The sequence below is a fragment of the Chrysemys picta genome, chromosome 1, assembly GCF_011386835.1.
Source record: "Chrysemys picta bellii isolate R12L10 chromosome 1, ASM1138683v2, whole genome shotgun sequence".
In the NCBI taxonomy this organism is placed as follows: domain Eukaryota; kingdom Metazoa; phylum Chordata; order Testudines; family Emydidae; genus Chrysemys; species Chrysemys picta.
Window position 1 is genome coordinate 150,201,637 of NC_088791.1, and position 13,786 is coordinate 150,215,422.

A 13,786-nucleotide genomic window follows, 5' to 3' on the forward strand; every position below is an offset into this window, starting at 1 on the left:
TATAATTAGCTAGCTGGTCCAATAATGAGAAAAATGTGATCAAAATGCATGCTATTACCTGCCCAGTTCCTAACCATCAGTTTAAGAACATGATCAGTTCCATGCAGTACAGCTATTACAATCTTTGGCCATGTCTCCACTACAAAAACTATACCGTCATAAACCAGTAGTATAGGCACAGCCTACAACGATGGAAGGGGTCTTTCTGTTAGTGTAGGATCACCACCATCCCAAGCAACAGAAGCTAGGTCTTCTGTCACCCTCGCTGAATGTACACCAGGGGCCAGGCTACAGCGGGTGGATTTGTCACAACCTTGAGTGATGTAGCTATGCTGACCTAAATTTTAAATGTTGCCCAGGCCTTAGTAAAGCAGTACTGAGTCCCCCTGTTAGAAAGGGGGGGCTAATCCTGCCAGCCCCTGCTTGACATATGAGCTAATCCCACCGCACCTAGTTAGAGAAATGAGCTAATCCTACCCCTTCCTTGGAGAGGTGAAGTAATCCTACCACCAGCCAGCCCCTGGTAGGGAGGTGCTCTGATTTCTTGCTGTGTTATCTGTTCCTTCAGGCAGACAGTATTTGGATGGAAATCAAGGATGATGATGACCTGCCCACAGCTGAGGAGCTGGAAGACTGGATAGAGGATGTGCTCTCTGGGAAGATAAACACGGAAGATGATGACGATGATGACGATGATGACAATGATGATGACGACGACGATGATGACGATGATGATGACGACGACAATGACGATGATGATTAGATTTGACCCTGTACAGTTTGTCTTCCGGACAGTGAGCATTTTTCACTTGGGGCAGGTTGCTGTACCTCCTAAATGGCTGTCCCGCCTACTCGGCCTTATGAAGACTGTTTCCAACGGTCACAGAATACCCGTCTCCTCCTCCTTTCCCATCCCTCCTGCTCCCAACACCAAAAACACTCCTTGGCCTGGTTTCCAGAGGTTCTGCACACCCACAGCCCTCAGTGACATCAACAACAGCTGCAGATGCTCAGCACTGCTGAAAATCAGGCCTCACCAGTACGGACAACAGAAATCTGCCGGGAATTTCCCCTGACGTTTCTGTGAGTTACTCCTGGGAAAATGGTAGGGGGCCTTTCTCCGTGTCACCAAAGGGCGTGGGGAGCTAATTTCTATTTCCATGCTAATTGGCCTCTTATATTTTAAAACCTAATCTCATTGTAAGATACCAGGAAGGTCACTGAAAAATACTGCCCATCACATTAAACAAAACATCCTTCACAGCTGCTCAGCTAAACAGCACAGCAAAGACCACAATATCCCACAAACTCTGCTTTGGGTGTCTGGTACTACTTCACTGATGACATCATAAATGCCGTGGTAGTTAAAATCTCAATTATCCGTATAATGAAAGAATATTCCCTTCGTGCAGAGCTGTGCAAAACAATTGCACCCAAACCCATGAAACCTGCCTGGATTGGTGTGTCACTGCAGGCTCCAAACTCAGGCGAGGTTGGTGAAAGAGTAGAAATACGGATGGGTCAGAACATCAGGTCTGAAAGATCCTGAGGAGTTCAAATCAAGGTCTGAATCCAAACTCTGAGGTACAGAAACAATGGACTAAAATGAAACATTGATTCCTGACCCCAGAGCTTTGAGATAATCCAGATCTGAACTCTGCCACTCTGATCCATCTGTATGATGGGTGGAACCAGAGCACCATATACGAACTACCTGAATTTTGGGGAAGTTTGCATCCACATCTGAATCTGGATCTAAACTCTCTGTCTTAGGCCTAGCTCTTCTTTTAAAGGATCCTTAGCTGATTTGTCGTTGTGCATTGAGATCACATGAAATACACAACTTGAAATTACATACGGGGCACACCCCGCCATACGTGGAAATCAAAAGAAACGTTCATAGTAATCCACCCACAAGCCCTCCCATTCTGCATGACTGTACAACCCTAGAGTTCTCTGAACCTTATTCCTGCATCGCATCTTTTCCAGTGAACAAATTGCCAGACGGGGACAGGTCTGTTCAGCTTCACTAGACAAGCTCATTGGATGAATAATTTTGGTGTGGTAACCATCAGTGAAAGGATCAAATTGTCTGGCTTTTAAGTAGTTGTGGGACTGGATTTGAAAGTTATACTCCACATAAATTGTTCACACATCCCTTAGTACTAAGGGGGCAGCCTCTTTTGGCTGCAGACTCTAAAGGACATCACAGCATTCATCTGCAGTCAAAGGGTCACTCACAATAGGGGTCAGAAACTTGATCTTGCAGAATGCAGGGCCGTCTGTGAGAAATCCATACATAAACCAACTTGACATCTTTAGGGCTCATGGATTTCCCTCATCTGCAGATTTCAATTGTCCTGCTTTATTAGGTTTTAGTGCAACAGAAGGACGATCTGAGGACATTCTTACCCGTAGGAATTAATCCTCAAATTGTCTTGCCTCATTAGCTTAGTTAGGGTCTGTTTCTCCTCTCTTACTAGAGATACACAGCCTTCTGATCTTGTTTACACTGGGGCAAATCAGAAGTAACTATTGAAGTCAATGGACTTAATACCGATGTAAAGCTGGTGGAGGTGAGATGAGAATCAGGACTCATTAGGTCACTGTATTAATGTGAATTAGCCCAACAAGAGCTAAGGTTTACACTCCAGAAACTGCCTCTGTCTAAGTGAACTGCAAAGCAAAATTTTATAGTGCTATCTATATCTACATATAGCTATAAACCTGCCCTTTCCTGCTTCTGTCCCAAAGGTTTAAAATATGTGCGTTGTGGGGGTGGGGATTTTCTATGTATTTACATTTGGAACATCAAGCGCTCACTTCCCTTTCTGTTCTAGAAGACTTGGTGAGAGCTTTGGAGGATTTGAAGGATGATGTCACTCTAGGCTGTGCTGTGAGCTGTCTCCTGCTTTCTTACTGCTTCCGGAAAGGGGGTGCTAAGTCTTAACCCTTCTCCCATTGGTTGAGGTGAGGGGGAGTCACAGCTCAGTCTACAACCACCAGTGATAACCTTATGGTTCAGACTCTCCAGAGTTCTGCCCAAGATCCTCTAGGGTGACCAGATGTCCCGATTTTATAGGGACAGTCCCGATTTTCTTATATAGGCTCCTATTAACCTCCCACCCCAGTCCTGATTTTTCACACTTGCTGTCTGGTCACCCTAAGATCCTCCAGCACAGAGAGGGATGTGAGGACCTGGGACGCCTCGTGTAAATACCAAGCAGGATTTTTATTTAAGTGTGAGGACATCTTTATGCATTGTAAAGTGCAGGAAAGGGTAAAGCCAACATTTTTCAGTCTCTCTTCTCAGTTCACCACTAAGGGACAGATCCCGCTTGCATCCTCATGTGGGAAGACTACCGGCTTTGCCTTCACCTTGGGGCTACACACATGAGTAAGGCAAGCAGGGTTTCACCCTTCCTGGCTAATCAGAAAGGTTTGCAGATTACAAGGGAATAAAGACCCCATGCATTTTTGTCCTCACCGTTCACAACATTAGCTGCAACCCCCATTATAATCCCTGTTATAAAACACATTTTAGTTATTTATACAATTTCCTGATCTGCTTCTCTCTCTTTGAAATTATGACCCATTCTCAGGAGCTGTTTGGGTGACATCAGCTACGCTGAGCAGTTCTTCGATTGGTCTGAACTGGCTCATGGGAGGGTAATTCCAACATGAGTAGACACTGAAACAGACACAGATTTGTAATCTGAAAGTATAATTAATTTATGTGAACATGAAGAAAAACAAATTAGTTATTTTATCCTTTCCTGGTCATTATCACTAATGGGACATCCCAAATGCTCACTAGCTTTCTGCATGCCTCTTTTCAGTGTCTTTTCTGCTCTAAGGACCTGGCTACATTAGGTATATTTGCATCACTAGCTACACTGGTGCAAACCTCTCCCATAGATGCACTGTGCCAGTGTAAAATGGGGTGAGTTGCATTTGTGCAAGCCCCACCTACCATGTGTCTTGCACTGGTGCAGCAATATTGGTAAGGCTACACTGATACAAAAAGGCATTTTAAAGCATCAGGCAATATTTATTTTGGGAAAAGAGACACTTAGAACATGGATATGTTCCATGCAGAAATTGGTGGGTGATGTTGTATCCTGTGCTGTGGGATTTCAGTGCTTCATAAATTGGACTAGAAAGCTTTTCTTTGTATTATAAAATAAAAAGTTAAATATGCAACTGTCATCCCTGTGGCCTGTGAAGTTGCTTTTGGTACTATCCTTTCTCCCTCCCCATTCTTCAAACATGGCTTTCTCTGCTTCTCTTCACCCATAGATCATCTGGGAGCTTTTTAACTTTACCTCTTAATTAAAAAGCTACAGCTATTTAATTCTCTTCCGTTTTTTGCCTTTTTAAAAAATAAGTAAAATTTTAAGGGAGGGGAGAAGGAGGCAGTTCTGGCAATGAAGAAAGCAGGAGGGAAAGCTTATTCGAATGCGTTTTTTTCATTCATTTGGAATGTCCCAAATGCTCAGTAGTTTTCTGTCTCTTTTCAGTACCTTTTCTGCTATGATTTTACAGAATGGGGCAATAGCTCTTTTGGGGAAAAAGGAGTGATTAGAATGTTACCATGTTCCCTGCTGTGACTGGTGGGATGTTGGGGGTTCTGTGCTACAACTGGTGGACCATAGTCTCTTGGGACCTATGACTACTACATCTTACAGTCACTGGTCAAGCATTAAACAGCTACACTCAACTTTGCTAATGAATAGCAGTAACCATGGAAGGAAGGGTGCTCAGTGATTGATGGGGGATGGTGCCTTTTACTTCTAGTTCGCTGGTTTGAATGCAACCCCACTCAGTCATTATAAACCAAAGGCTTCTTGGCTTACAAGAAATGAGATTCCTGGTGTTGCTCCCATTCCCAGAGCACGGGGACTCACATCCCAAAAGCCACCATAGTTGGCACTAGTTGGCCTCTTTGTTGTCAGTCTCAGCAGAGACTGAATGAGTCCTGGAGATTGACTTCCCACCCCTCGAGTTGGTTCCTCCCTGTTAGCCTGGAGGCACCATTGTGAGGGCAGCATGATGGGGGAGGGTGTTGGCGTTTAATCCATCACTACCAGGCCCATATTCACTAGGAGAGAAAGAGACATATTCAGTCCCGAGGGCCGTCAATCTAGCTTCTTTCATGGGCCACTGATTCAGTTAAAAATAAAAAGTCAATGAGTTATGAAGGGGACCAGCAAAAAAATGTTTTTTAATGTTGGCCTTTCTGAATGCTGGCTATCTCACAGGATGCAACTTGTTAGCACTCACATCTTAGCAGAGAGTCCCTTTCTCCAAAATGTTGATTAGTTATTTACATTAAACAGATGGTAATAAAAATAAATAGAAACGAAGGGCCAGGCCCTGACACTCCCCCACCCCCATGGATGTCCCTTTGTGTTCATCAGCCAGTGCAAAGCAGTTACAAAACTACCTTCTTGCTACCCAAAGATAGTGGGGGACTCCCCAGGTGGCATAGGGCCAGCATGGCTGTTCCTATGCCACCCCATCCCCTGTCCCCAGATATAGGGGGAAAGGATGTGTCCGGAAGGCCGCCACATCTTGCCAAGCCCTGGCTGCTGCAGCAGTCTCTTAAGAGTCATTACCAGCATGTGTGGCTTAGAGAAGCCCGGAAGTGGCTCTAAATTGCACCTAAGGACCAGCCTGATAGTCACAGGATAGAAGAAACATAAAAGTGCTTTAAAGCCACTTTAATGTGCCCCTCCCCCTCTACACCTCAAGCTGTAACTGGTGCAGAAGAGCCATTTGCCAGGAAATGCCCCATATTGTTTTAAACCCTCTGACTAATAGTCACTTAAGAACATAAGAACAGCCATACTGGGTCAGACCAATGGTCCAACTAGCCCAGTATCCTGTCTTCCGACAATGGCCAATGCCAGGTGCTCCAGAGGGAATGAACAGAAGAGGTAATCATCCAGTGATCCATTCCCTGTCGTCCACTCCCAGAGTCCCAGCTTCTGGCAAACAGAGGCTTAGGGACACCCAGAGCTTGGGGTTGCATTCCTGCCCATCCTGGCTAAGGAACTTATCTAGTTCTTTTTTGAACCCTGCTACAGTTTTGGCCTTCACAGCATCCCTGGCAAAGAGGTCTACAGGATGACTGTGCGTTGTGTGAAGAAGTCCTTTCTTTTGTTTGTTTTAAACCTGCTGCCTATTAATTTCATTGGGTGGTCCCTGGTTCTTGTGTTGTGAGAAGGAGTAAATAACACTTCATTATTTACTTTCTCCACACCAGTCATGATTTTATAGACCTGTATCGTATCACCCCTCAGTCATCTCTTTTCCAAGTTGAAAAGTCCCAGTCTTATTAATCTCTCCTCATAGGGAAGCTGTTCCATGCCCTTAATAAATTTTGTTGCCCCTTTCTGTACCTTTTCCAGTTCTAATATATCATTTTTGAGATGGGGTGACCAGATCTGCACGCAGTATTCAAGGTATACCATGGATTTACATAGCGGCGTTAAGATATTTAGTGTCTTATTATCTATCCCTTTCCTAATGGTTCCTAACTTTCTGTTGGCTTTTTTGACTGCCGCTGCACATTGAGAAGATGTTTTCAGAGAACTAGCCCTCCTCAGGCATTCAACTTTTACTCTATCATCATCATTTCACTGGTTCTCCCATAGAGACTTCTGGGCTAGGCAAGATCTGAACTGTCACTGTAGCACACAAGCAAAAAATATCTTTAAAAACCAACATGCTGGTCAGGCCCTCTTTACCCATCAGAAAGAAGCAAAAAAGGGCACAAGCCCACTGCTCTTGCTTTTGCAGTTCACCTTAGATGGCTGTAAGAAAAGGGATCAAAATGGTTAAGCGAGCCAGACGCTGGGTGATCTCAAACCATTTAAGTGACAGCTTCAAAATGAAAGGGAGAGAAACACATTGGAACACATGGTTTATCTAGTAGTTTAAGACTCAGTAACCCTCTGGATGTGCAGGAGGATGCCTCTAGGGATGATGGCCATGAGATTTAACTGTCCCTTCTCTATGTCTGGATAAAGTATTCAAGACACCCTTGAGGATTTCCTCGCCAGAGCTGTGCTGCTCAGCCAGACATGCTCAGTCAGGATACAGGGTGCTTTGCTGACTGTCCGCACACACCATGCCTAAAAAATGATTCCGTGGTTTGTTATCAAGGCTGAACTTATTTCTGGAAATAATCAGTTGGACTGAAATGTATCTGATCCTGCCACCTACTCCCACAGCCCTCTGAAATTAGGCCAGAATCACTACAATTATTTTTGTTTCATGCTAGCTTTGGCTATTACTGGAGGCTCACTCCACAGCCATCCTCACACAGGAGCCTGGCTTCTTGAGGCTGTAGAAGTTGTAGAACTGGGCCAACAGGTAGCACGCGGTGGGAGAGCAGATTGCTCTCTGTGCACACAGAGCTTGGCACAGAGCTTTGATACTCTTAATACCACAAGCATCTAGTGTTCCACTGCTGGTGCTGGGCCTGCCTGCCACCTGTCACCACTGGCATCTATGCAGAGCGGATGTAAGACACTACCACGTGGTGTACGTGATCCACGGTTCCTTCCGGCCATTTTGCACAGATTGAAATGAGGCTACAAGGCACGAGATGGGGGAGAATCAGGCTCACTTTGCTCAGCTAGTCCCCGGGAGATGTTCAATACAAGGCTGAAGAGGTGAGGACAAACTTTATAAAAAGCTCCGGGGGTTCCCTGCTGCTCACAGACCTGTGTCTGGAGCCAGATTACAAGTGGCTCGTGTGATGAAAGCAGAGAGCCTTCCCTAGTGTCTCAGCTTCCCTCCTGTAGCCTACCTCCATGCTTTCTTCTCGCTCTGGGCCTGACTCTTCTCTCACTCACACCAGTGTAAGTGAGGAGGAAGTCAATGGACTTACACCAGGGGAAAACCAGTGTGAGGAGGAAATCAGGCTATCCCTTGCCTCCTTCCTCTTCTTTTTCCTCTCTCTCGCCATCTATCTCACTCTGTCCCTTGCTTTCTCTCCTGAGTTCTCCCTATGCTCATTTTCTCCTGCTCCTCCCTCTCCCTTTTCTCCTGCCCTCCAATATCTGTTGTCAACGTCCATTTAAGGACAGGGCTAGAAACTGTCCCCACTACCTCATCTCATCTCCGTGCTCTGTCACTGCCAGGCGACCACACTGCTGCTCACAAACCTACCGGTTCGGGAAGCACGCACAGAGCTGCTGCTGCCGCCTCCCCATCCACTTCAAGCAGGGGAACTGTCTCTAAATCAGAGGTCCCCAAACTATGGGGTGTGCTGGGGCATGAAGGAACTTTTGGGGGGGAGGATGCATCGGGCCTGGGCCAGTCCCCACCCAGCTCTGGCCCCACCCCCAGCCATGGCCCCAGCTCCCGGCCTTGCGCCTAGCCCTGTCCCCAGCCTTGGCACAGCTCTACACCTGGCCCGGGTCCCAGCTGTGGCTCCACTCCTGCCCTCAGCCTCGGCCTCTGACTGCAGCTTCATCCCCGCTCCTGACCCCAGACATACCCCCAGCTGCAATCTTTTCCAGTTGTGCCAAAGCCCTGGTCAGTTGCAAAGCAGAGTTTCTTCCCAGATTGTTTCCTGCAGTAACTAAAGATGCGACGTAGCTCTAGTTTGTACTCCAATAATGTCTTTCTCTGTGGGTGGCTGAACAGTGGCCAGAGAATGAATCCAAACACCACATTGCCACCTGCTCCTAGGTTTTGTTTTAAGCTTTGAATCCAAAATGTCATAGGCCCCCACCCAGTTATTTCCATAGAAACACACACAATTAGGCAGCCAGGTTACTGAGCTGCAACCAATAATCATATTAGTCAGAATTTCTTTTTTTTTTAAATCTCATACAAAACCACATCTGACAGCACTCCAAATCAGCAGCAAACTAGTTATGGCCACCCCCTGAATCGTTACAGAACAACACAGTTGGTATAAATATTGGGCCTAGTATTTTCAGTGCCCAGGAACTCAAGGCTGGCCTTTGCAAAAACCAAATCAAAAGATTTACAGCTTCCCCACCTTGTCTCTCCAAAACACACACACACCCCCCTCCCTTTTAAGTTGTATGTCTGTACTGCTCACGCTGTTCCAACATGGTAAGCAGTTCTGTGCTGGCCATAAAACATTTTCTGAGCAAGCTGAAAGACTGTTGAGATGATTAAAGGCACTTTACCAGGAAGCCCCCTGCCCAGTTTTCACTGAGGTTACCTTTACTAGCAGTAAAAAATGAAAATTCAATCAGAGAACAAGCATGTATCCACTTGGGAGTCAGATTATCGCCTTGTAAAAGAAGGAGGAAAAATATTAGGGCTTAAAGAGTAGCGTTGTACATGTAGCAATACAACCGTCATGTCTTTGTTTTAAGTGCTCTGCACTTTTATGTTGCTACTATGGGCGGCCGGTGAATGAGCCGTTGGGGGAGGCTACCAAGAGGCCGCGTCCCTCCCCGCCAGAGCCCAAAGCACAAGCACACACCCTGTGGGCACCGGCCCCCCCGTGCATCCCCAATCCCAGGCCCGGAGTGCCCCCAGCCCCAGTGTGCCGGGCAGGCAGGGCAGCTGGAGCACCCCCCAACCCCAGCACTGGGCAGGAGGCACAGTCCCAGCACCTTCAACCCCAGTGCTGGGCTAGAGGTGTGGCCCCAGCCCCCTCCAGCCCCGGGCCTTGTGAGCACCAGGCCCAGCCTGCCCCAGGCTCTCCACCATGGAAGAGCAGGAAGGGAACTGGAAACAGGCAGGAGGAGGCCTGGGAGCAGAATGTGGGCGGGGCCACACCAGGCTGTTTGGGGAGGCACAGCCTTCCCCAGCCTATGCTACCCACCACCTTTGGTTTCTACACTTAACTTGGTAGAGTAGTCTACACTACAAAGTTAAATCAACATAAGCTACCTTGCACCAACTTACTTGTGCACGTGTCTACACTTACATGTGTCTCCCACCAATGTAAGCGCCCCGTTACGGCGACGCAATAACACCATTCCCTGAGTGGGATTGAGCCATGGTTGATGTTCTGAGATCAATGCAGTGCGAGTATAGACACTGTGTTACTTATGTTGACCCTAACAGTCCTCCAGCAGCTCTTTCACAATGCCCGGCACTGACCACTCTGGTCACAACTGTGAACTCCACTGCCCAGGGCTCATGTAGACTGGAAGCCCCCTCCCCCCATACACTTTAAAACCGCATGAATTTTTTTAATGCCTTTTCCTGATTGTCCAGCGTGGCAAGCACACCTAGCAGCTCTCCTGTGTTGTATGCAGCCACCCAGCTTACCATGCCCGCTTCACGCTCCATACATGCTCTGGCCTGGAGTAGACAGTAGATGTTGGATCTCCTGGGCCTGTGAGGAGAAGATGCTGTGCTAGGGACCAGCCATAGAAACATTAACAGCTACGAGCAGATTGCATGAGGGCTGCAGGAGACGGGCTATGACAGGGACCAGCAGCAGTGGCGCGTGAAAGTGAAGGAACTGCAGCAGGCCTATCCAAAGGCCGGGGAGGCAAACAGCCAATCGAGCGAGAGGCGCTGTGGGGAGTGGGGAGGGGAGAGCTGGGCTGCTGGTGGGTGCTAAGCACCCGCTAATTTTTTCTGTTGGTGCTCCAGCCCCAGAGCACCCACTGAGTCGCCACCTATGTGTGAATGTATTTCCCATTTCAATGATGTACTGCTGGTGCCTTTCAATTTAACAGGACACAGCTATTGACTTTTCATAGAAGAGGTAATGGCTGGTGCTAAGTGGTGCCAGGCACAAGGACTCCAAAGTAGACATGTCAATGGGCATGTCTTATTTAAAACTTCAGGGGAGCAAGGGAAGGGAGTTCTGAACCTTAACTGTCACTCTCCATTGTGACTATACTGACAATGGTACCTCTGCCGCTGGGTGTTTTATCTGCAGCTGCTGCCATTGCAGCCTTGAAGAGTTCCCTATCCACACCCACAGAATGCCTCAGATACAGATGAGAGAGAAGAGGACTCGGGATGACACGTTCTGAAAGAGCTCGCAAGCCAGTGCGGCATTGGACCGTGAGCAGAGGGCCTGGTGGGTGAATATTGCAGCTGTATGGAGAGGGAAAGAGCAGACAGGAGAGCGGCCCAGGAGTCCCAGCAGGAAAAGGAAAGGGAGATGCACCAGGACATAATGGCGCTTCTCTGGCAGCAAACACAGAGGCAGCAGACTCTTGAGGACCTACAGGTCCAGCAATTCCAGGCAGGGCCATCTCTACCCATATGCAAAGTACGCAGCTGCATAGGGCACCAGGAAATTGGGGGCACCAAATTTCCTGGTGCCTTGCACAGCTGCGTGCTGCTCCATCCCCTGCTCCACCTCTTCCCCATGGCCCCCGCCCCAGCCTTGCCCTCACTCCACCCCTTCCCCAAATCCGCCTCCCCTGCTCCACCCCTTCCTTACCCTGCTCCTTCCCCGCCCCAGCTCCGCCCCTGAGGACTGCAGCAGGGCTGGGCCTGCACTCACCGGCAGTGGGAAGTGCCGCGGCCCGGCCCTAGCTGTGCCGCCGGTGAGTGCTGGGGGGTGGTTCCCCCTTGTCCCCAAGCCAGGCCCCCCCCCCCCCCACGATGGCCTGGGCTGTGGGGGGGGGGGGCTGCGTAGGGCCCCAGAATAGCTAGGGACAGCCCTGATCCCAGGTTAGCTTCCCTTTGCAGTCCATGGAGAACTCCAGTCTAGTGCCTCCCTACATCACCCCACTCAAATATTCCACATGTCATCAGGGGCTGCAAGCCCTACTCCTACCACTCCACTCCAGGAGACAGTAAGGACAAGCACAGCTTCACATACACTGACCTGGGAGAACCACGGTTGATGTATGAGTAGCTAAAACGGACAAGAATGTTCCTTCCTCTTCTTTAAGCCATTTTCCATAAATTTATTAAGGTTTTGACGTATTTGCTTTTAACTAGCACAACATGTTTTTTGAAGTGTTTTCATCATTCAATAAAACTGTGTTGTTTGGGAAATAATTCTTCTTTATTAGTTCCCAACATATGCTTCAGGATGCCTGGCAGTAGTAAAAGTACCCAATTATTGGTACTGTACAATGTGATGCAACTCAGAGGATCAATGACAAACACAGTGTGATAATCATAGAACCATAGGACTGGAAGGGACCTCGCAAGGTCATCTAGTCCATTCCTCTGCACTCGTGGCAGGACTATGTATTATCTAGATCATCCCTGGCAGGTGTTTGTCCATTCTGCTCTTAAAAATCTCCAATGATGGACAGTTAGGAAGTTTTTCCTGATGTCCAACCTAAACCGCCCCTGCTGCAATTTAAGTCCATTGCCTCTTGTCCTATTGTCAGAGGTTAAAAAGAACAATTCTTCTCCCTCCTCCCTCTATGTACTTGAAAACTGTTATCATGTCCCCTCTCAGTCTTCTCCTCTCCAGATTAAACAAACCCAATTTTTTCAATCTTCCCTCATAGGCCATGTTTTCTAGACCTTTACTCATTTTTGTTGCTTTTCTCTGGACTTTCTCCAATTTGTCCACATCTTTCCTGAAATGTGGCATCCAGAACTGGACACAATATTCCAGTTGAGGCCTAATCAGCGCAGAGTAGAGCGGAAGAATTATTTATTGTGTCTTGCTAATAGCACTCCTGCTAATACATCCCAGAATGATGTTTGCTTTTTTTGCCACAGTCTTACACTATTGACTCTTATTTAGATTGTGATCCACTTTGCTCCCCAGATCCCTTTCTATAATACTCCTTCCTAGGCAGTCATTTCCTATTTTGTATGTGTGCAAATGATTGTTCCTTCCTAAGTGGAGGACTTTGCAATTTGTCCTTACTGAACTTCATACTATTCAGACCACTTCTCCAGTTAGTCCAGATCATTTTGAATTTTAATCCCATCCTCCAAAGCACTTGCAACCACTCCCAGCTTAGTATTGTCTGCAAACTTTATAAGTGTACTCTCTCTGTCATTTTCTAAATAATTGATGAAGACATTGAACAGAACCAGACCCAGAACTGATCCCTGCAGGACCCCACTCAACATGCCCTTCCAGTTTGACTGTGAACCACTGATAACTACTCTCTGGAAACAGTTTTCCAACCACTTATACACCCACGTTATAATAGCTCCATCTAGGCTGTATTTCCCTAGCTTGTTTATGAGAAGGGCATGCAAGACAGTATCAAAAGCCTTACTAAAGTCAAGCTATGCCACATCTACTGCTTCCCCCTATCCACAAGGCTTGTTACCCTGTCAAAGAAAGCTATTAGGTTGGTTTGACATGACTTGTTCTTGACAAATCCATGCTGACAGTTATTTATCACCTTATTATCTTTTAGGTGTTTGCAAATTGATTGCTTAATTATTTGCTCCATTATCTTTCTGGATACTGAAGTTAAACTGGCTGGTCTGTAATTCCCCAGGTTGTCCTTATTTCCCTTTTTATAGATGGGCACTATATTTGCCCTTTTCCAGTCTTCTGGATTCTCTCCCATTTTCCATGACTTTTCAAAGATAATCGCTAATGGCTCACATATCTCCTCAGTCAGCTCCTTAAGTAATCTAGGATGTATTTCATCAGGCCCTGGTGATTTGAAGACATCTAATTTGTCTAAGTAATTTTTAACTTGTTCTTTCCCTATTTTACCCTCTGATCCTACCTCATTTTCACTGACATTCACTATGTTTGATGTCCAATTGCTACTAACCATTAATGTACAGCATGCACCACAAAACTAATAGGTGCATTGTCAGTGCTACACTCAGAAATGTGCACCAAGCACTACACAATTCCTAACAGAGCCCCAAAGTA

General features: G+C 47.0%; 1 protein-coding gene across 1 annotated transcript in view; it reads left to right on the top strand.

Moving 5' to 3' along the window:
- CASQ2 (calsequestrin 2) overlaps window positions 1-4,209 on the top strand; it is a 57,587-nt gene extending 53,378 nt beyond the window's left edge. The window contains exon 11 of the mRNA XM_005292674.5: window positions 569-4,209. Coding sequence (XP_005292731.1) covers window positions 569-763 — 195 coding nt within the window. The 3' untranslated portion in view covers window positions 764-4,209. The remainder of the gene's footprint in view (window positions 1-568) is intronic.
- Window positions 4,210-13,786: the final 9,577 nt, after the last annotated feature.